Raw genomic sequence first — 23,815 nt, forward strand, 5'->3', positions numbered from 1 at the left:
CCAAAGACTCAAAGAGGGTAGATAGATATACCCCGACCTTATCAGCTTCTGAGTGCCGCTGCTTGGCTGCTTGGCTGCTGAGCATTTGCAGAAAGGCTAGCAAGTGATCCCCCCAGCATGCACCAGTCACAGGCAAACACACCCGGGCTTTGCTTTTCTTTGAGTGGGTGGGCGACTTGGTCTTGTGAATAGGCAATCTCGTGGTGTGAACAGAGCAACACAGCCACACTGTTTCTATAACAACATCCTCTCACGGCCTCTGTGGCTCAGTAAAAGCCTCCTCGCCGCTCACTTTCAGAGCTTAAGGTTAGAAAGACAGCGTTACCATTGGCAGGAAGGTACGTGAAATGCTGGTACTGGCTTCTCTTCCGCTTCCCATTGCAGACGTAGAAGCTGACTTGGACAGGGCTGGTGATTCTCTGGTTGCGGAAAGGTGGTATCTCCACCACCAGGGAATTCTGGTGAGAAAACAGCAGAGAGAAAGTCAGGATCTCACAGACCAGAAATGCTGAGGCATTGCCATCAACTCAAACAGCCGTCTCTGGCTACTCGACGGCGACTTCGGTGTGTGACCCGCTCACGTTTGATCATGAATCGGCCATAGGGTGTACTCACAGGGAAGAGGAACCCTGAATTCCCACACTAGAGGCTGGAAGACCTGTATGCCAGAACAGAGCCCAAGAAGAGAGAACCCACGAGCATCTCTCAGAAAATGGAGTCGCCTCCCTGCTATTGGGGCAGCAGACTCTAAGGACTACTACTGCCCCAACATCCAAGGCCCAGTGACCTTCAGACAAAAAGAATTGCTCTCTGCCTACTTGGAGACATGAGAGGGGGCATTCCTTGTGGACACTGTCCAGAGTGAGCTGTAACAACAGTCGCGGTGTCTGCCACAATCCCCAATTTCCTCAAAATGAAGACAAAGCAGCTCTCAGCCCAGGACCCTGGAACAGCTGAGAACACAGGGAAGATAAAACTGGACAGCTTGTGCTGGCTGGGGCTGTCTTTCCTGTTTTTAAACAGAAATATACAAGCTTTGGACATGCTCTTTCAAGGGCAAACAAATATGCAAGGCACAAGCCCTTGGAACTCAGTGGAAACAACCAAATGTAGACGGTGAGCTGGGGACTCCCGGGGGTGCCTGGTCCTAGGTGAACCTGGAACTTGGCACAGTCACACTAAAGAGGTCAGTGCTTTAGAGCGTTATACCACATTTCTGCTGGCGATTTCAAATCCATGAAGTTTCTTCATTTTGTTTCTTTCATGTGACTTTAGTTTAACAGACTAGGAAAAAAATATATCAGAAAATCCATGGTATCATTTCTTTTGTTAAAGTAATTACCCATAGCTTGTTATAAAGGTAGCAAATCAATTGCAGCAAACTTTATTGAGTTGTGTTAATAATAAAACCTCAGTAATAGAAACAGAAATCAGGAGAACTTCAGATCCAGCCTCTTGGATTACAGAGGGAGCCTGGTGCTAAGAGCCCTTAGACACCAGCCCCAGGGCAGGACTGGCCAGGGTGCGCTGGGCTCTGTCCCCTGGGATGCCTCCCCCAGGAAACGCTCACTCTAGCAACCTGTTGCAGCTGTTGCATTTCCTCCCCTTCATTTGGAAGAAATGAGGGTGGGGGAGGGGCAAATAAAAGGCGGCTGAGGGAGGCTGCAGTGTGTTCCCCAGGCTACATGGTCGCCTTTGTAGGGGGCTGCCCCAAACTGTGGCCACTCAGGTCTGGGCTGTGTCCAGCTTTTAGTGGTCTCACTGTGAAGCTTGAGTTCAGTCGGGTGAAAGGACAGAGACTGTCACTGGGTGGCTTTTAGGACCTGCTGCATTGAAGGAAGCTGCAGGTACAGCTGGCACTCAGGGGCGGCAGCTGCTACCACGTCAATGAAAGAAACAACTCTTCAAAAGGAAGCAAGGGAAGACACAAGGAGACACGTCTTGTTGATGCTCAAGCTGAAGCCTAAAAAATAAAAAAATAAAAGGAAGGAAGGAAGGAAGGAAGGAAGGAAGGAAAGAAAGAAAGAAAGAAAGAAAGAAAGAAAGAAAGAAAGAAAGAGAAAGAATAAAAAAAAAAGTCTCTGAAGCCCCTGAGTAAGGAATACAAAATGGCCTCGAGTGCCAGGCTCTCCTCCCTGGCACGTCAAGGCACCTCAACCCTATCCCAAGACCGCTTCCACAGGAGCTCCGCCCTAGGACACAGGGGAGGAGCTGGATGAAATGTGACCTGAAATCTAATGATGGGAGATCGTCAATGTTGTCAGAGACAACACGAGCTGCAGTTAGCACGGGCTACCTCAAGTTCATATTCTCAGTTGTATGCAAGGTATAACCACAAACACAGCAGAAACCCATCTTTGAAATACCTACAGATGCAATGTGTGTGCAGTGCATGTGTGTTTGTGTGTGCCTCTATGTGGTATGTGTGTGTGTGCACGCGTGTGTGCACATGTGCACGTAGGTGCATGCCACTTTCTTCAATATTTCCACAAGGGCTTCTTGTGTGAAGTTGAGAAACTAGAATGAGGCAGAGAAAGACTTCCTCAGTGGGAGGGAGGAAGCCAGGCGCTGCCGATGAATGATTAATGTTCACCTTCATGAACAAGTATCATCCTGGCCAGAGAGGACTCGTCCACCTGACAAAGACTCTGAAAGGCTTCTTGAGAGTGGATAGGTGCCTGGAAGAGGAACTGCAGTAGCAAAGCAAAGCTGTTTCATTCTGACAGAGTCACCCAGAGGGCGGGAAGGCAGCCTGTGCTTGCTACAAGTGAAGCAAACACCCTGGCGACTGTACGCTAATGAGAGCCGTGACCACCTGTCTGCTCTGTGAGTCCTGTTACCAGCATGTCCTGTTTATGTGACTCTGGCTGCCCAGTGTTCACAGGTGGCCCAAGAGAAAAAGCCCTTTACTCATACTTGCCCAGGGTTTCTAAATCATTTAAACCCCACTTCCACACACTCAGAGCACACCAAAGGCCCCCTTTGTCCTGTGTTCACAAGAGCACTGCTCGGACTATTGGAAAGCAGTCAGTGGAATGAGCTATAGAGTCGGGGAGGATTTTAGATGCCTTCACGAAAACCTGCTCCCTGGCTGTAGTATGTTCTGTTATCCTGAGACTGGAGAGAACACACACAGAACTCAGCAAGGGTTTTCTGACTTGTCTGAACTAATAATTGCTTTAAGCATCCCTGGCCAAATGTCCAATTAAAATACACTGTTGGGGTTGGGGATATAGCTCAGTGGTGGAGCATTTGCCCAGCATGTGCGGCTCTTGGTTCAACTTCAGGCACTGTAAAAGCCAAGCAAACCAGAGAGAAAATCATGAGAATGGTGGAGACAGACTGTAGTTAGCAAATAAGGCCTGACTCCACTTTGTCCCCAGCGGCCATTGGAGGTGAAGAAACCGGCGGCCGTGAGAAAGGAGACCACATCAACAGTCAGAAGCACACTGGTGTAGCAAAACATATTTCCAACATAATTAGCCAATCACAAACAACAACGGCCTGATGTGAAGGTGAAGAAGCAGCACTGGCAGGTGCCATGTCTATGAGCAGGCGGGAGACTAATTATGTCACCCACAGGTCATGCCACACGGTTACCACAGCTCATCAGCAAACCCAACCAGCAGATCTAAGCTATCCGGTTAGGTCTACCCTTTTCATCCATGTGAAGTTCAAAACAAGAGCGCTCGGTAGTTGAGGCATTCTCTGGAGAGGGTGGTGGCAAGTCACACAGGCAGGGTGGCATGTCCAGGCAGGTGCTTGGTGTCCATGAATGAGACTTAGAACACCAAGCTCTCCCGGAGGTAGAGCATTAGCAAGAGGAGATAGGATCTGGTACCTCTAAAAGACAAAGCAAACACAGCACAAAGAGGCCTCAAGTTCCATCCAGTCTCTGTCCTCACGGTCACTGCTATTGCTCCAACTCTATCCTGATGGCATTTATTTGGGCAAGGGATTTTTGGCTGTGTTTTCTCACCGCCTCTGTCTTTTTTTTTTTTTTTTTTTTTTTTTTTTTTTTTTTTTTTTTTTTTTTGCATTTCTTCATTTTAACAGGAGCCCTAGACTGGCCTCTAGTCCCTGATTCAGGATCCTAAGTACTTACTGGCTTGCACAGGTCTCGGTCAGTCTTTGCTTCCATCTCCCAGACATGGTGGCCATCTGGAACAAAGGGCAGGAAGAAATCTGTCACTTCGTGTGGGCATAGTCTGTCTTCAAAACAGGTGACCCAGAAACCAAAGATCAGGGAGGGGAGAATGGGAAGGAATGGTGATATCAGGGAACGACAGTGCCTAGCTAGCTGCTCAGGGTGTGGGCCAGGGCAGCGCTCTGGGCTCTCTAGACATTTGGCCCTTCCAGTAGTGAGCACTGACCAGATTCAAAGGACTGGCCTTGTATAGTTAGTAAAGTCCAAAGACAAAATCCAGAGTAACTTCTGAGTAGGAGGGACCCACACAGTCAAGAATGTTTCTAATGGTCCATCCCTGTGTCCATGTTTACATACATCTTAGTGGCCCCAGCACACATCAAGAGAGGGTTCCTACCTCAGCCTTTTCTGAGGGAGACAAAAACAGAAGAGAGAGAGAGGCAGGGAAACCCCGAAACCCAGCAAGACATGTACAGAGCCCAACTTGGTGCTGCCACTTGGTGCCTTATCCCACCAGCTTCCCTGTGTGTTTTGGGAGAACTCCGGGCAATGCCCAAGCCTCTGTCCAGAGGAAATGCTGAGGATAAGAAAAGTCTTTCTTTGGCTATTTCATGCCACATCAGGACCTGGAAATGCAAAACACGTGGTATTTTTAACCTTAGTCCAGTGGCCGTTTGCATGTTACAAAAAAAAAATTAAAAGGCTCCCATAGGCACAGTGAAAGCTCTTATTGTTCTCGGTTGGCGGTGAGGTGTGGACCCAGTGCTTAGAGGAAGGGTGTCTGCCACTCACAGGCTCTGGGTCCCCAGGCCTGCTGACAGGCCCATGACCTGGGGACAGCTGGGTGACCCCCCGAGTTGACAGATATCCATCCCAACTTTTATCTTCTCCCAAATGAACTCAGTTCCTGAGATGAGCAGTTTGATTTCTGCTCCCAGTCCATTTGTCTGTCGCTAACCCTACATTACTGATAAATCAAACACCATCTCCTTCCCTCAGTCCCGAACAGGGGTGGGTGGAGGGTGGAGGCACAGGGTGGAAATGTGAGTCATCGGAGGCTCCAAGAGCCACCCAGGCTCACCAGGCCACAGCAGCCTACAAGACGCTCCAGGCCCCGAGCAAATCACCAATCAGCTGAGCTCAGGAGGAGCTCTAACTGGATTCCCTAGCCACACCCCTCAGAGAAAACAACAGGATACTAAAAATACACCTGGCCATCCCTAGAGCATTGGAATGTCACGAGAGTGGACCCCCTGGCCCTGGCAATTCGGGGACTTCAGCTGAGCAGAAGTATTGTCACCATGTCACCATGAGGGTCAAGTAGGAAGTGCCGACATGCAACTCTCTGACCACGCGCTGGCTGTGCAGCCCTGCCACATGCTATGCATGTGAAGATTAGGTTTGATGTCTACAGGGCAGAGGCGGCACATTTCTGCCACCTCTGCCACAGCTTCTGAAATCTCCCTGAGCAAGGCCACTCTCTGCCTAGACAGAGGCACACCAACTGTAGGGTGGCCCCCATCATCCCGAAAGCTCCAGCACAGACTCAGAACCATGTGGAGAAGGTGCAGCCTTCCTGTCCAAGAAGGAGAGGCAGCAGTTAAGCCTGGAGACGTAAAGAAGGAAACTGGGGCTCTCTGTGGAGGGAAATTACATCCCATGCCCTTTAAGAGTTTGTGTAGCAGCTCTGTCACCTCTGAGAATGGAGAGATGCTCAAATTCCTGAGTTCAAATCATGTGGCAAAAAGTTAATGAAATGTAGGCATACAGGTGGATTGGGCACTCTGGGCATGGCTGCACAAAAGAAGAAAGGTCTTATCCCTCCCTCTATCACAGTTGCCTATGAGGAATGCTCCCTCTATCAGAGCAACTGAGAAGGAGGACATCGAGAGCTGCCATGACATGATAGGCTAGCTCTCATCCAGCACCACGCCTACCAACAGCAGACAAGACAGAGCTCCATTCCTGTCTTCTAACTTGTACCAAGTTAGATAACTCATCAGATTCCCGTTTCCCATTGAATTATGGTTCCTTGCAGCCACCAAGATGAAGGGGCTGCTGTCAATCACTTCCTCCCAGGTCAGGGTATTTAAAGCACTGGTCCCATCCGGACCTCACTCCTCCATCTGCAGTTGCCACACAGTGAGGAAACTGAGTGATGGCTCTTCTTGTTCTGACACAGCTGACCAGACTATCAAATGCACACAGGGCAGGCTGCTTCTAGCAGGAGCCCAGGGGCCCAGTGCTGTGGAGATGGCCCTTTATAATGCCAAGGAAATCATCAGAGTGTCAACTGACCCAGAGGAGCCCATGGCATCCTCAACAATGAGCCCATGCTCAGAGGCAAGTTAACACAGCCCTGTTGAGAATCTCGCCTCTCCCAGCAGGGAGCCAGCCGGCCATCCTAAAAGGGCCTTTGTGTCCTATCTTATCGGGAGCTCCCTAGGCTCTCAGTAGGAAACTGTGCTCCAGTTCAGAAGTAAAAATATTCCAAATCATTAGGGAATTCCCTGCAGTGTGAGTCATCGGAAAGGCTTCCCCACCACACCCACCCAAGGTTTCCACACAGCCAGCCTGCAGGTCTGAAGCGGCTCCACTGGCTGCAGGACGCTGCTGCCACCACAGGCCAGTCACAGGCCAGGGAAGGGGCTGAGCCACTGTTTCCAGCTGAAGTTTCCTCAGGAGTGGAGGAGCATCCTGGGATATGTTTTCTACCTCCTCCGCGCCGGTGGGGCAGGAGGCTTCACCCTTCCTGTTCTGCATCTGCATCACACCATCCTTGAGAGAGGGGCGGGTCCAAACATCCCAGCTTGGTGAAGCCCCAGGATGGATGTGTTAGGAGGTTGGGGAGCACAACAGAGGCCATGCAGAGCTGCACTTCAGAGGGGCTCTGAGTGTGGACAGCCTGGTACGTGTGTGGGTTTTCTAACCTTCCATGGACCATGCAGATATGTATGCCTTGGGTTCCTGCTGGGGAAACTCCTTCAGCCAATGGCCTTTGAGATGCCTGTTTTTCTCTGGTTAGGAGGGCAGCTTTGCGCTCCTCAGCAGCACCCCAAGGTAGACCAAGACTGCCCAGCATTTTGGAAAATAGCCTGGTGGCACTGGCTAGCTGAGGACAGACACACGCCCAGGTATGTGCCAAGAGGAAGGCACAGACACTCACAGAACCTTGTTTATGAACGTTCACAACAACTTCATTCATGACGAGCACAGAGAGTGGAGCAACTCATGCCTATCTACTGTGCAACCTATCTGTGTGGACTGGCCACACGGGGGTACTGGTCAGTCAAAGAAATGAGCAGAGCACTGGGATCTACTACTAGGGGCATGAAAATGCCATCCTGTGAAAGAAACAGGACAGCAAAACACAGACACTCTCTTGACTCTGCTGCCAAAAACTATCCCAGAGGCAAATCCACAAGGTGTGGGCGTTTGGATGGGGAGGAAAAGAGCTGATAGATTCTCAGGCGACCACCTGAAGCTTGTGACTCAGCAGCCACTCTGTCCCGGGGAGAAGGGGGCTGGTAGTAATGGTACCATGTGGGAGTCTGTGTGGAAGAGGATCCACAGTGAGGCAGGGTGCCAGAGGGCTGAGGACCAGGCTTGCCCTTCACAACAGGTTGCTTGGCTAACCAACACTCTGGTCGCTTTCAGGGTGACCCCCCCTACTTCACACACATGCACAGACACACACAGACACAGCACACACAGACACACACAGACACACACAGACACAGACACACACAGACACACAGACACACAGACACACAAACACACACAGACACACAGACACACAGACTCACAGACACACAGACACACACAGACACACACAGACACACACACCCATCCTTCTCACTAGACTCCCCCCCATGAAGTCCAGCATCTCCCACACGGCCTCTCCAATGAGTACTTCCAGTACCAGAGCGTCACAGACACACCCAGTCACACCTGTGCCACTGCTCATGGAAAAGGGACCTCTCTCGTCAAAATGAAAGCATCCTGGGCACAGAGCAGACAGCATAAAGCCACGGGAACCGCACCCCGTGAGAGATCTGGTTGTTTGTTGTCTGCAGGCACTGGGCAGAAAGGTGTAACCCAGTGGGACTGTGAGTGTGACGGCCAAATGGGATCCTACAACACTCAGGGAACCCTGTGTGGCGTCCATCACACTGCCCATGAAGCCCACCAGCGATATACAGCTTCTACACAGCTTGTCAGCACCAGGAGCTAAGGCAGACCCCTCCTACCACGGAGGCTTCTGGGCAACATCTAATTTCTGAATGCCCAAGGTGGGTCTATCATTGTCTTTCCAATTCATTTCCTCCTAAGGCTCTTAGAAATGCTGTCTGTGCAAAGGATTCTGGGTCCAGTCCCCCAGCTTCCTTTACTCACAGAGCCAGTGATTTCTGGAACCATGTATAGCTGGGCATGTCTGTGAGGCAGAACTTCAAGGGTGCTCTCTCCCCAAATCTTGCTGAGTGACCATGGACGGTAGCCACGTGGAGCCTTGCCTGACCAGGTCAGCACAGTGGTATTTTTATGCCCATGATGAAAACAAGCGCATGCACAGAGGGCTGATGACGTACAGAGCCCGGGCGCAGACGCTGTCCTCTGATCTGGCCCACCCCAGCACCACAGCCAGGGAACTGGAAAAAGGAAAACATTTTTCCTACAGCTGGTCACCGCTTCAGGGTATGTGTAATGCCTACAGCTGACCCTGAGACACCCGGTGAGTAAAAAAGCCCACAGCAGCTGCATCTGGGGTACTTTCAGAAATTCTTGAGGAAGCGGGAGAGAAGAGGTCTCTGTGGCCACATGGCTTGAGGCACGGAGATTATAGATGGCAGGAGAGTGCCTGGCGGTAGGAACTGTAGGAACTACGGCAGATGAAACACGGCTGGTTGTCTCTAACTGGAACAGCCATATGGTAGAAAGATGTCATGGAATTTGAGTGCTCCTGCTCAGCATTGAAAGTGGCAGGGACATTCCACCTGGGGCCAATGGAGTACTCGGTCACGTCACACATGCACATACTAATATCATCACGTATACACGCACACATACACACACATACACAACACATACACACGCTGACAGACACACACCTCGTGACACACTGACATACATACACATTCATCCACATTCGGTTATACATTAAACACTGCAATACATCATATACATACTGACACACCTACCCCATGCAGGGACACAACTCCATACTGACACCCTCTACTCTCTACACATTGTCTTAAAGCCATAGATCTCCCTGGAGACTGTTTCCTAGACACGGGACAGTATGCCCTTAAGTCTGCAATCATGAACAGACTTGTACTTTAGAAAATAAAACAGAAATGAGCAAAGACTGTCAGCTATATGCACTGGAGACTGAAGGTTCCCGGCCATGTGCTCTAGCCAGGAGTGGGTGCTACCCACACAGAGATCCCTTGGAATGCATCACAATTAACATGCAGGCTGAAAGTCAGAGCACATGGCCCATGAAGAGCCCAAGGTCCCCACCCTTCCCAGGGCCCTGCTGTCTTCAGCTATCCAGAGGTTTCCCTTCCCCAGGTTAGCACCTTCTCCTCTGGCCAGCCCTGGGACCAGCTGTTTCCAGAGAGACACACCGCCGTGATGAAGTATCTCTGCTCCATCCTCCAGGTGAACTGGTGTCTCTTGGCCCCCTTGGCTAGGTGGTGATGGCGCTTTCTCCTACACACAGTCTCCTAGACTCAGGAGGATCCATGTCTGCCCTTCTACCCTGAGACTTTCCACTCCCATGGTTCACCTTCTGTTTGGCTCTCATCAAAGCACATCGCCATGCCTGTTCAAACCTCCCTACTCTGCAAGGATGGGGAAAGTCAGCTAGCAAGGAAGTGCAATCCCCATCTGAGCACCTGCCCTACTTCAGAGGGATGGAACGTGCCCACCTGCCAGTTCTGCCTTCCCGTGCCCACTGAAAGAAACATAGAAGACAACTTTGCACCGTTTCCAAACTCTACCTTCTGTCTGCATGCTCCAGTATCAGCCTACCCATGCCTGTGTCCATGCACCAACACCTTCCCAAGCAACAGAGGAAGGGTCAGCCGGGAAAGCAGATCCGTGGGCAGCAGAGCATACCAGGTCTGTGCTCTGGGGACAGATGTATCTCGGGGCCTCAGAGGGCAGTGGCACTGAGTTCAGAAGATGGCATAAGGAGGGTCAGTGTCATCTGTCTGTGTTGGGGTTTGGGTGTTCAGACGGCACAGTTTCAATGCAGTAATAGAGGCCCAAACAGGCTTCAATAAAGTTTTTAAACAGCAGAAAGTGAGTGTATAAACTTTGAATGCAATGCCAACATCCAGAGCTGGGTGGTGCTTTAGAAACCAGCACCTTCTGCTCACCGTGGGTCACTCTTCAAAGAAGAGTGAGCCTACCTCAGGAAGATACCTCTTGTTTTCACTGCTCAAGGATGGGGGCTCTCATTCACATTCAAACATGCCCCCCAGGCTGCACGTCTGAAGACACAGTCATACTTGGGCAAACAGCTGGCTTGTCATCTCCCATGACAGATACCTGCAGCATTTGGAGTGAATGGGTCGAAAGTCTGCCACAACATCTAGCAGGACGTGTGGACCCACATGAGTGCCCACACACCTCACCTCCTACCTCAGCTTCCTGGACAAATATCCTCCAAGGGTTTACATCATCCGGCAGTGTTCCCTGGTACTCAGGAATAAACCTTTGACCTTCATCCTTGAAAGAAAGTCTCATTTCAACTAGTAACCAATTGCCTGATAGGATGAAGAGGCCCGAGAAGAGCCACAGCCTCTCCATTACGGATAAGCCAGAGTCAGGCTGCTTAATGCCCTGTGGTATCAATTCCTCCCAGAGAGCATTAACGGACGACCATGGAGGGGCCAGCCTCAGAGACCATAGGGTAACTTCCCTTAACTGCTAAGTGCAGAGGCAGAGTGAGGTGTGCATGGTGCAGGAGCTAGCCACTGGCTCTACCACCCCTACCCAAGTCACTGCAGCAGAAATGCCCCAACTCCCATGGCCCTCCTGGCAGGGGAACGGCTCTGATGGATACACAGAACTTTTGAGTCATTGAACATTGTGACCCAGAGCACTGGATGGTGGCCCACAGAATAGCGGGGTACCTGTGACTCAGGCATCCTGCATCACACAGGGAAGTAACATTAGAACAGAACCCTGGATGTAGTCCTGATTGCCTGACTCAACAATGGTCACAACAGTCACAGCCACAGGGTGGCCCCTTCCAGAGAGGGTAACAACTGCCCAACTCGCAGCTTCCACAGAGCTATGGCTCCTCGCACCCCAGTGTGGTCCTCCTGCAAGCAGCAGTTTAAAAACAGAACTTTAAAATGGACCAGACATACTATCAGAAGACAAGAGTCCAGTTCTGCTATTAATTCAAATGGAGCTTAGTAGTTTCTCAGAAAGAAACAACTAGAAAAAGCTAATCTCTACACACCTCACATGGTATGGTAGGTTAGTGAGGGCATTTGCTTAGAAAACCAACTGTAGAGGAAGAGAATTATGCAGATGTTGGTTTCCTTCCTTCAGAAAAATACCATTTGCATGAACACACCTGAGTGGATACGCAAATAATCTAATTATAAAAAAATGAAACAACAAACATCGTCTAGACAAAGAACTGCAGCGTTCCCACACGCCAAAGCTCACAGTGCTGTATGCATTGGTGACAGCTACTCATGTATTGCCTGCCTTATGCATATTAGAGATCACCAGCAACCCGGGAGAGTAAGTCAGGGACTCAGCATGCAACCTTGTGGACTTAGCTTGAAGGCAGGAACAATCCAGTGATAGTGTGATGAGCTTCCAGCGGGGTGAAGTGGGGGCTTGTGGTCAGTGGAGGGCTTCTCTCTTAGTAGGCAGGAAGGTGACTCTCCCCACTGCACCTTCTTGCTGCACCATGCCAGGCTCTGACCCAGCTGCCTGCTATTGGCTGAGAACTGCCAAGTCTACAGCTCTGATCAATTCTCCAATGTGAGAGGCACCATCCTAGGCCTCCCCATTCCAAAGAACCATAAACAGGCAGAAAAGCTGTCTGGATCCTGCTTGTGACAAGGCCAGGGGGTGGGCACGGCTATCCTCAGTCTGAGCACAGAGATGTACTCTGTTCAGAGTGCAAGCATGAAGTCTGTGCTCCTCGTCTGACAGGGAGGCGTACCCGAGGTTCTGAAGGTCAAATGGTTTCAGAATGAACCTCCCCAGAGAAGGGTGTGGGCACTGCTAATTCTCTTTATCATTGTACTTAGTTGGGTTTTCTTTATGATTTAAAACATATTTTCCAATTATATGCATGATTACAGAGGCGAGCCGAGTTAAATCTGAAAGCCTATGTTGATTGAAGTGCTTAAGTTTCCTGTGAATGGCACAAAATCAAGATCCCATTATGGAGGCTATTGAATGTCTCCATGCTTTCCGGTGATTAGGGTAAGTGCCAACTGACCACCTCCAAGAAAACTCCAGTGGGTAAGTAAGAAAAGGGGGAAAAATCTTTAACATACCCGCCCTGAGTAGAGGCAGCCCCGGCTGCCCATGCGGCATCCCTGAGAAATGCCATCGGGAAGACCTGGGTCCAAAATTCCAAACTCCATACAGTGTTTGTAGAGGAGGATAGCTGAGGACCTCTGGGTGAGTGCACACCTACCCATAGACACCCGAGAGGCTCATGCCCAGCTTACCCCTTGTTCTTTAAAGTTGAGTATCAGTGGACTAGGGTCTTTCTATTATGCCCAGCAGCCTCTTTGGCCAGCACAGCTCTACCAAGTTGCTGCCTCCATCTGAAGTCAGAAAGGGTCCCCACTGTTCCAGAAATGATAAGCAACTGGCCCAGTGTCTAAATGAAGTGACTTGGGCTGCCCTCTTGGCCCATGGATTACACAGACACCATGACTCCAGATGTAAAGAAAATACACAGCTCACACAACTCTTCAGGACACCACCCTTTCTGATTCCCCATATCTGCAATTAGTAAAGTATTTCCATTATGGAACAGGGTGAGAAGAAAGCTGAGACAGTGCCTGATGTGAGATGTCCTTTCATATATGTCTTACTTGTATTGGTTGATGAATAAAGCTGTTTTGGCCAATGGCTTAGCAGGGTAAACCCAGACGGGAAATCCAGAGATACAGAGAGTAGGCAGAGTAAAAGAGATGCCATGTAGCCACCGAAGGAGAACATTACCAGTAAACCACAGCCCCATGCTAATATATAGATTACTAGAAATGGGTCAATTTAAGATGTAAGAGCTAGCTAAAAATATGCCTGAGCCATTGGTCAAACGGTGTTTTAATTAATATAGTTTCTGTGTGATTGAGTCTGAGTGGCTGGGAAACAAAACTGCTGTCTCTTTCTATAAGGGCCAGTATCATGTTCTGTCTTCTTGTGGAGATCTTTATAGGGTACAGGGGTCTGTGGAGATAGACAGCACACTCACACACATGGCTGTGGCACCGAAGGTTCCAGTAATAAAGAAAATACTGTCCTGGGCTGTGATGTCCATGTTATGGACACCAAGAAGGTCAGAAGGTCCATACTTAAATCCACTATGGTACTAACTGGCACTTGCTTAGGGGACTGACTTCCTAGAGAAGTCAAGTGAGGTCTCCCTCATGAAAGGGAAATGGGGAGGAGGATACCAGGAGGAAGGGCTGGAAGAGCAAAAAACAGGTGCCAGGCCTAGTCTCCACTCTAGGCAACCAGCCGACCCCAAGCAAGGACCATTCAAATACCCAGCCTGCAGGCTTCTTTAACTCCAGTCTGGGACTGGAGACGCCAAGGGGAGCTTTCACCTGACTTTCAGCAACACAAAACTGCAAAGGGGATGCAATCACAGGCTATACAGAGCACTGTGGGTAACTGGTGACTCTCTGGTGACTGTCTGCCTGGTGACTGCCCGTGCTACGACCAACACCCTTCTGCAGATGGATCATGCAGGTGGAGAATCTATATCTTGTGAACCAGGAGCCGGTTCCCAGCAGCACCCAGAGCAGGAGCTCATCCACCATCCTGGAGAACATACCTGGAGCTTTCTCCACGAAAATGACCTTCGAGTCTTGCAGAAAGTTATGGCCAGACAGCACCATCTTCTTGCCGCCAATGACTGGGTAACTGTCCGTGCTCTGCTTCTCCACAAGGGGCAGCTCCTGGGCCGACCGCTGGGCTGTATCAGAGGAGGTCATAGTTGTAAAGCTTTGTCTTTGATGTCTGGAGGAACCCTGGCTGGGATGCTGGGCCCCGTGTTCTGCAGTTCGACATAAGGGACTGACCAAGCCCAGAACTTTGTAGAGGGTCTCAAACCGTGTTATGCGGACTACCATAGGTGTGCTGCTCCAATTGGTCAGGAGTATAGCAGCAAACCCATCAGGACATGGTCCACAGTAGAACGGAATGCTGTCTTCAGAAGCTGCCAGCAATAGGTTTGGCGATTCCTAATGCTGGCCCCTGGAGTGGGAGGGCAGTGTGACCCTCAGAAGAGCTGGATAGGAAAGCCAGTCCTAGCGTTAGACTGAGCCTGAAGGGCGGGGGCAAAGTGGAAAGCTTGACAGGTGTCTGGGAGGGACCATGTGGAGCACTGGCAGCTCCAGGAGGGCAGTAGATGCAAGGGGGCTGCAGAGAGAGGGGTGACATTCTCAACATCTGTGTCAGATGGGTGACCTTGACTCTCTTGAGTCAGACAGTTCGGGGCAGGGAAGAGTTAACCTCACAGGGAAGAGGATCAGCCTTAGAAATCTGTGTCTCCAGAGGCTTGAGAGAGAAGGGGACAGAGGGCAGAGCCACATGGCTTCAGCGTGTATGACTGTGGAAGGTCCCACTTGTTCTGGGGGAAGCAGGGATTAGCTGGATACATAGGTGGACCTGCTCCACAGTCCGGGGGTCACTGACAGAGGGGTGTGTAGAATAGGGAGTTGAGCACGGAACCAAAGACCCCACAGTGGGAGTCTCTTAGGAGAAAAAGCCAGGAGATCTGGGGAGGGGGCAAAACAGTCTGAAGGCACCAAAAATAAGCAGCAAGCCTATGTCTCTCCTCAGAGGTCTGGCTGGTCCCATAGAGTCCAATTCTCAGCATTCAGAGAAGTAGACAGGATGGGAACCGACAGGTTTTCAGTGACCAGGCTTGCTAACCAGGGACCAGCCAAGCAGAGCATAAGAAGGCAATAGCCATACCTGTTCTTGGTCTGGTGGCCACCGCACATATTAAAGGCAAAACCTTGGTACCACCAGGGAAGATAATCTTATAGAGTTACAAAATTCAGGTTTGGGACATGGTGTACAGTCTACTGGCAGATCATTGGTTTACCATGTATGGGGCTCTGAGTTCCATCCCCAGAAGTGTGTGCATGTGTGAGCATGTACACACACACACACAGAGAGAGAGAGAGAGAGAGAGAGAGAGAGAGAGAGAGAGAGAGAGAGAGAGAGAGAGAGAGAGAGAGAGACTGGGGATGTGGAAAAAGTAGAGAAGAGAAGAGAAGAGAAGAGAAGAGAAGAGAAGAGAAGAGAAGAGAAGAGAAGAGAAGAGAAGAGAAGGAGAATAAGGGAGATGCAGGTAGCAAAGAGGAGGGGGAAAAGAGGAACTGGGTAAGAAAGAGAAGAAGAGCAGAACGCAGAAGAGGAAAAGAGAAGGATGGAGAGGAATTGTTTCACTTTGCCCAGTCTGGTGGCTACAAAGCCAAACTTCCTTTTCCCAATTTCCCCCAAATAAAGAGGGAATAAATGTAGATACAGTCAACATGACTGCTTCATGGCCAACTTTGTTTTTTATGTCTGTAGTTGCCAGGGGCAGGAACGCTGTGTACTTCGGTCAGGTACTAAAGAGCTTCATGTGGGATATGTACCCCAGCCAGACACTCTTATGGTGATGCAGCAGTCAGGACTCCTGCAAGGAGTCCTGTTTCCCAGGAAGTAGGCTGAAGCACACCTTCGATGGCATAGTTCAGTTCACGAGTTATAACAACAGCTCATTCTACTTCTACTTACAGCACTCAATGGGGTTTGAGGCCACTTGGAGAGACAGCGTGCGGCCATTGGGTTGTGGGATGTGAACGCGGAAGACCAGCCGCACCCTGGTGTTCTTTCTCCCGATGTCTGTCTCCCCTTTCCTCAGCTCTATGTCCGAGTTTCTGAGCTTCAGGATCCCAGCACAGTCAATGCTGCCAGAAACAAAAGCCATGGCTTGTCTTTAAAGCCCAGCACCGAATATGAGACGCACCAGCCATCTGGCTGCCAGGCCAAAAGACTTAGACGTCCTAGCCTGTCCATGCTGAACAGGCGTCCCTGAAGAGAAGCCTATGAGAAGATTACAGCATCTATGTATGTCAGAGGGTGGGAACTGAGCAGTTATGTAGACTGTAGTTTCCACCTGGAGTCCCTGGAGACCAGACAGTCGCTGTCCCAGACATCATAGACACTCCAGAACAGCTCTGAGAGGAAAAGCCTAGAAGAATGTGCCTTTCTGTGCGTCCTGCAGTGCTCCGCCTCCCTGTGCGTCTTGTAGTGCTCCACCTCCATGTGTCCTGCAGTGTTCTGCCTCCCTGTGCATCCTGCAGTGCTCCATCTCCCTGTGCGTCCTGCAGTGCTCCGCCTCCCTGTGCACCCTGCAGTGCTCCGCCTCCCTGTGCGTCCTGCAGTGCTCCGTCTCCCTGTGCGTCCTGCAGTGCTCCACCTCCCTGTACATCCTACAATGCTCTGCCTCCCTGTGCATCCTGCAGTGCTCCGCTTCCCTGTGTGTCCTACAGTGCTCCGCTCCCTGTGTGTCCTGCCGTGCTCCACCTCCCTGTGCGTCCTACAGTGCTCTGCCTCCCTGTGCACCCTGCAGTGCTCCGCTTCCCTGTGTGTCCTACAGTGCTCCACCTCCCTGTGTGTCCTACAGTGCTCCGCTCCCTGTGTATCCTGTAGTACTCTAGCCATTGTATTCAAGGCCTGAAATATTATTCTCTTTGTTCACTTTGATATCTTTATGATTTGTAAAACTTGTCTTCTAGGGTTTCACATAATTTTATTTTACTTCATAATCTCATTCAAATCTAGAGTCCAGTAAAATGTTCCAAACATGACAAAAATCTTGATATAATAAAACCAGTACCTTTCCTTCCCCCATACAAGAAGAGAATAAGCACCCTGGTCCCCTGCTGGAGCATGCTGTATCACAGTGGCCAAGCAGCTGTAGCTGAACCTGGCTCCTCTGAGATGTGCTGGCTCTGTCCTGTCCTTGGGAAGTTTGGATTATACAGTTAGAGAAGAGAACCTAGGGACTGACAGTGAAATCCTGATCAGTAACGCCCTCAGATCCATGGAGGATGACGCACCCAGAGAGCTCTGCCTTTGCCATGGGCTTAGAAGGCTTAACGTTATGGAGAACTTATCAACACACGCACAAAGTACTGCGTGATACAGCCACACCAGTCTGTCTGTCTTCTGCCCTTCCCTCCCCATGCTGGCCTCCTCATGCATGAACACATACCCCAAATTCACCCATGCCCGGTAGCCTTTGCATGTACGGCTCAGGCTTTCACACGGCTCCTTTGACAGACATCACCCGGGAGACACAGATCCTGGAGAGCAAGATCAAGCCTTCCAGTCTGCACCTGGTCTCTCTGCTCCACTCACAGTTCGGGGCCCTCAAAGCGTCATGTGATGTGATGCGCTCTCAGCTTGTTAACGAATTCCTTTCTAAGCAACCTGTGTGCCGTATGGGCTTTGTGCACCAGAGCTGGCCACATCAGCTGCATTGGCAGCTTCCACTGAAAACACAATCCAGAGGTGTTGCCCTCCCTACCTTTCCGGTATTTATCTCAATCATTTCTTGAATGAGCACGGCTGCATTCAGAAGTAAACAGGTGCTGTGCTTAGGCACGAAATGCAGGCGCCGGGGGTAGCGTTTACAGCTCTGTGATTGAGACAGTTCTTGTAGGTGACACACTATATAGCAACTGAAAACCCAGAGCAAAGCAAATCTGTTGTAAATATTTGTAAAGTTTCTGGGGCCTGGGAGCTGGGAACAGAGCCCTGGATGCTGGGGCAGAGCGCGGGAGCCCATCCCCAAGGGAGCCCCACTCAGCTTACATGGCTCGCATGTTATTTTCTGGAAGTAGAGGGATCTCCAGGACTTTGGTGTTGGACAGGATGGCTTCGTGGCTGGTGGTAGAGACAGTCTTCCCCGTGATCCGGTGGACCTGGTAGAAGGCATGGGGCCGCAGCAGGCGGTCGTCGGCTGTCCCAATGAACAGCTGTAGCGTGAGCGGCTCGTTTTCCAAGTAACCATGTAGCTGGCAGGAAAACAAAGAACTCCCAGTGAGCTCCATGCACAGAAACAGTGGGGTCCATTCGTCAGCAGGGGAAAGCTCAGAAGGAAAGCTGTGCCCAGTGCCCGGTGCCCAGTCCCTCAGCTTCGTGGGGTGTAACATCAGTACTTCTTAAAATCATAATACAAAATGCAGCCAGGCACAGTGGCGCACACCTTTAATCCCAGCACTTGCGGGCCAAAGGCAGGCAGATCTCTTAGTTCACAGCTAGCCAGAGTCTATATAGAGAGTGTCTGGACAGCCAGAGCTACACAGTGAGATCCTATCTCAAAAAATAAAAATAAAATAAAACCTCACTATCCTGAAGGCCGTGGGAATCTAGATTAGAATTTGAACATTTCTGGTCCTATCTTCAAACAATCACAACACATGTTCATATACATGCATCAATCAGTGTACAAATGCACTACTCACACATGCCTTTGAACAGGGATAACCAGACAGGCAGTGTGCACATGCACTCACATGCACGCCTAGAGGCAATGTGCAAATGTGCACACATGCACACCATCACACACACTCCCATAAAACACTGTGTGTACATCATATGCAAAAGTTATACACAGTTCAAACACGTGCAATGTTTTACACACACACACACACACACACACACACACACCCCAAACTGTGTCTAGGCCATCCTTTCATGGCTGTTCTGAGTACCCCTCCTTCAGAAAGAGGTAACAACAAACATCCTATCAATGCCAGTTGTTCTGCTGCCCCACAGCTGTCTCGTCAGGAGGACAGAATATCTTGCAGTCACTGATAAGACACAGAGAAACTGCCCATGCTCGTAGCCACTATCCTTCCTACCATATCTGCATAAATCAAACCAGGACAAGAAAACTAGATGCTTCTTGCAGGCCATGGGTGGGTGGCCTACATTTCAGGGAACAACCATAAAGTAGCCTTGTGCTAGAAAAAGTCATCCTTCAAGATAAACAACCAGAGTTTAGAAGTGGGGTCACCACGGGTATCAGCTTTACTTTCCTTCGTCCCCAGTGCAACTTCCCTCCTTCAAGAGCTCTTCATTAGCCCCGTGTGCCCCATCTCCAGCACTGCCTTTGGTCATTAGCTAATGAATGTCATCCTCGTGGAGACTGTGGACAAATGGGGGCCCTTTGCACTATATCACAGGGTAGGAAGATGCCTCCAAGGCTCTGTGAGGACAGGAGAGGACTGGAGGACTCTGATACCACCAGGCCTGAAACTGCTTGGTCCTATAGGGCGTGCTCACTCTCTACTGTTCTTCTGGTCTCTCTTCTCTCTGGACTAATTCCCAAGTCTTTGAAAATAGCAACTGATACAATGACAAGCCATTCTCTTTGCAGACGAGTCACGGCCACAAAATGAGCAACTCAAACTCCATTGGGCCAGGAGCCCAGGACTACAGCCTCCACTCAAACACATGACGAACATTTAGGCATGAGCAAGAGCCCCAGACAGGTGCAGGCGATATGCCAGCACAGGGTGATGCTCGTCCCAACCATAGAGGATCCTAGGAGAGACTCACACAAGCTGAGGGAAGTCGATCTGCAGGCAAGGCTTTGGCTCCTCCTTACCCCTAGCAGCTCTGCCCCCCCACCAGTCATTCTATTCAGAGTCTTGAGATCTGCCCACCTCATGGGCCATGCTTACAATGTCCCATAGTGCCCCGCTACCCTGAAAGAAGCCCGGGTTGGATGACATACACCGTGGGATGCAGGAGCCACCTGTGCTTGCAATGAGCATCGAGGTCTTAGTCTATGATAAAGTGTAGCCTCCCCTAGTCATTGTCACCCACTTTACCAAGGCCTAAGGCCACAGCCCCTCATGGAGGCCACAAAGGAATAGCCTGGCCACAATGGGGTAGAGAGGCTGAGGGCTGGAACACAGAATTCAGAACTAAGAGGAACATGTAGGTGGGAACCTGAAATGAGTTGCTGGAGTGCAGGGGTTTGGTTTCAGCACCCTCAAACAGGAGGACTATGGACACCCCTCAAGAAAGCCAGCAGTCTCTGAGGATCTTGAAGCAAAGAGGATGAAGCTCTGTGATGGAACAGACCTAACGGAAAAAACCTTAGCCACAAGAAATGGATCTGCAGATTCTTGCCAAAGGACAGGGAGGCAACAGGGAAGAGAAGGGGTACAGGGGACCCCAGGCTCTACCCACCTACCTCTTGCCTTTCCAGCATAAGCCTTACGGGCTCTTAGAGGGTTGTGCCTTTCATTTTAAAACACTGGGAAGGACACAAAGAAACCTAGGAATGGGAACAAGAAAATCAGACAGTGTAATTAGCTGCTGCTGGATTTTGATGTGGGTCTTGGGTATTGGGTTTTTACAAGGCAGCGGGCCTCTCGCATGTCCCTCACGCAAAGGCCTCAGCCACTGCCTCTGGCCTGATGCATGCCAGTGGTTCATTAGGAGAGGCACAATCGTCCTGTGATCCACCAGCATGTGGCATGCGGCCAGTGCCAGCTCTACCTCAAGATGAAAGGACTGGGGACTAAGGCTGTAATTCAAACAGGTACTACTAAGATCCTCAAGGTCAATTATCAGCCCAGCGCCAGCAGCCGCAGCAAGAAAAATATGTGCTCCCCACTCCTCAGAGGCTAATGGGCAGAGGCCTAGGGCTTTGTTGCCTCAAGAGCAAAGGAGACCAGGTGGACTAGGAACCCCACAAAGGGCTGACAACTAGAATGAAAGTTTCCACATGGAGGCTGGCTGACCTACATATGGGCTTGGGGGGACTTCTATCCTTTTCCTGCTGAGCTGATACAAAGTGATAGCCACTGGCAACTTTGAGAAGGCAAATGTGAGGAGAACTCATCTGAGGGATGACCCTGTACTCCAACATTTTCTTCAGCAAAACCTTCTGTTTTCCCAATGCAAAGGCCTGTGAAGCAAGTGGGGAGAACTTTCTGTGAGCCTACGAACTCCCCCCAACCCAAGAGACTCCTCAGTACAGACATGCAAGGTCTAGGCTTGAGAGTAAAAAATGGTCCAGAGACCTCTGTGCCCATCTAACATCTGTGTCCACAGCCCAGCTCAGTCTGCAGGAACCATCCCTCCGTGCTATATTAGCAAAAGATGCAGACCCTCCTCTGATTCCTGTAGAGGGAAAGAAACTATTTCTGAGTTTGCGTTCCCAGAAAAGAACGCTGTCAAATGGCCCATTACTGACAGCGTTCAGGAGAGAAGTCTATACAAGCAAGCTGAGGGCCGGGGATGGGACTTACCCCGGTTCACTTCTGGATGTGTAAGAGCATCTGGGTGCTGAGAACAGCAGTCGCTATGGTGAATTGCCACACAGGGCAGGGCATCAAGAGCTCACAGCGGACTGCATGGTGGAGGGGCTGAGCAAAACAGCCACCCATCCCCGTGGCGGGCACCACGCAGACGTCACAACCATGGACAGGAGAATCTGTGCTGCAGAGGTGGGAAATGCTGCCGTGCTACACATGAATCTGCAGCCCAGCCACTCCCTGACACCATAGGTGACTCCGAGAGAATCCTTGTCTCTCGGGCCTCTGCGTGGCATGACCAGCACCTCTGATTCATGTTTAAAATTAATGCTCATCCTGTGACGAGCCATGGATGCATGCGGTGCAGCCGACAGACTCCAACCATCATCTGGGTGGTTTTATAAGTGTCAACCCCTGCATGAGACAGTCTTGTGTGGCAGTGTAATTGTGTCTGTCTATACACGCGTACTCATAGATACTAGGTCAGGTTGGAAAGATTTCTTTCTGGGCTTGGGTCAGGAGTTACGGGCCAGGCATCTGTTTCTATTTTATGTAGTCACAGCGGCCATGAACTTGATCACTTCAGACAGATTCACTAAACACCTGTGTGGATATTTTCAGGTGGGCTAAGTACCAAGGGCACATATATGTGAGTGTGGAGGGTGCCTGCAGGCCACAGGTACCCAGCCGTTCTGAGACAACCCTCGATTAAGTCTGGTGAGTCAAAGCGTACAAGGAATCTCTCCCCAATTTGCCATGGGCTTAGCTGGCTAAATGAATGGATACTACATAGAATCCCCCACCCAAGGCCATCAGCACAGAAAGCTATCTCTGCCACCTTAGGCTAGCAACTGTCTAAATCTTCCGTGTGGAGCACAGAGTCTCTGCAAACAGTGCCCAGAATGGTCAGCACCAAGGTTGGTTGGTCCAGGCCCCTTAACACCTGGGAGCCAGGCACTTGTCTCTTGCAATGGAATAAATCCACTAAGAAACCACGACTCTGTATGGGGGCTAGAGTAGTTTTACAATGTGATGTGCTAAAATAAATAAATATCAGAAATTCAGTGGCAAATTGTGCCAGTTAGTATTCTATCTTGTGAAATTTAACACAAGAATATATAAATGAATCTACGACCAAAACCTTCTCAGTGGGCAATCCTCAGAGAGGCCCAAGGCCAAGCCTGGCTTGGGTCAGATGACTTTAAAATGACAACTGAAAATTCCCCCAGGACCCCTGCTACTCCAGGCTTCCTACGGGATGGAAGGCAGTGAACACGGTATAATTTTATCCTTTAGAAACATGCCATTTCAGTGAAAATAGGAATATTTAAGGCTTAGGCTGGGAGGTAAATATCTATTATTTAAAGCACGAAGTTCACTTTAAGAGAAGAAATCTAAGCTGCCTCACACATCCCACGGCAGGGACCGTCTCCCTCCGGCTTCTCACAATGTCTGTCAGAACTACATCTCTAAAGTTACCTGTCAAACCCAAGTCTCCTCGGCTTCCCTCTAAACGAAGCAAAATGCATCACTTCGTTTGCAAGGCGTAAGCACTCCTCAGTTTCCTGCACATTAAAATGTTTGTTTTTAGCTTCTGTGCCACCTCAGCACTTACACAGGGAAATGACAGGCCAACGGACTGATGGAGGACAAATTTATTCAGTGCTGGAGTCGGGCCAGCGTGCACACCTTCGTACACGGTGGAGGGAAGATCTGAATTAGCAGTGCCAATTAGCTGGGGAAAACAGTTTGCCTTTCAGCCAGCCATTCTGACTTTGTTACTAAGCAAAGGACAGCGTCATGTGACAGTCTTCCACATGGACATAATGTGCACTTGAAATAATCAACTTAAAGGGAAATTTGCATTTAAGACCCTGAGTAACATGAGCATGCCACCTCGTCCCAGAAGACGAGAGAAATCAGCTCACACACTGGTCTCGCTTTCCCTCCTGCTGGGGATCACACCAGAGTGGGTTTCACTATTGTTTTAAACCCATTTCCCTCCACTTGGTTAACCAAGAGTTCATGTGTTGTACTAAAACTCACATTATCTCAGACTGCTCTCAGCCCCAATTCCTCATTACAAACACCACTGCCAGGAGACAGG

General features: G+C 50.1%; 1 protein-coding gene across 3 annotated transcripts in view; it reads right to left on the reverse strand.

Annotated features, from left to right (window-relative positions):
* Nfatc1 (nuclear factor of activated T cells 1) overlaps positions 1 to 23,815 on the reverse strand; it is a 108,889-nt gene that overhangs the window by 47,050 nt on the left and 38,024 nt on the right. For all 3 annotated transcript variants that reach the window (XM_038330851.1, XM_038330849.1, XM_038330850.1), the window contains exons 4-8: positions 18,245 to 18,447; positions 16,160 to 16,332; positions 14,202 to 14,342; positions 4,106 to 4,161; positions 326 to 458 (exon numbers count right to left, since the gene is read on the reverse strand). In XM_038330851.1, the coding sequence (XP_038186779.1) occupies positions 326 to 458; positions 4,106 to 4,161; positions 14,202 to 14,342; positions 16,160 to 16,332; positions 18,245 to 18,447 (706 nt within the window). The remainder of the gene's footprint in view (positions 1 to 325; positions 459 to 4,105; positions 4,162 to 14,201; positions 14,343 to 16,159; positions 16,333 to 18,244; positions 18,448 to 23,815) is intronic.

The sequence above is a fragment of the Arvicola amphibius genome, chromosome 5 (assembly GCF_903992535.2).
Source record: "Arvicola amphibius chromosome 5, mArvAmp1.2, whole genome shotgun sequence".
Taxonomy (NCBI): Eukaryota; Metazoa; Chordata; class Mammalia; order Rodentia; family Cricetidae; genus Arvicola; species Arvicola amphibius.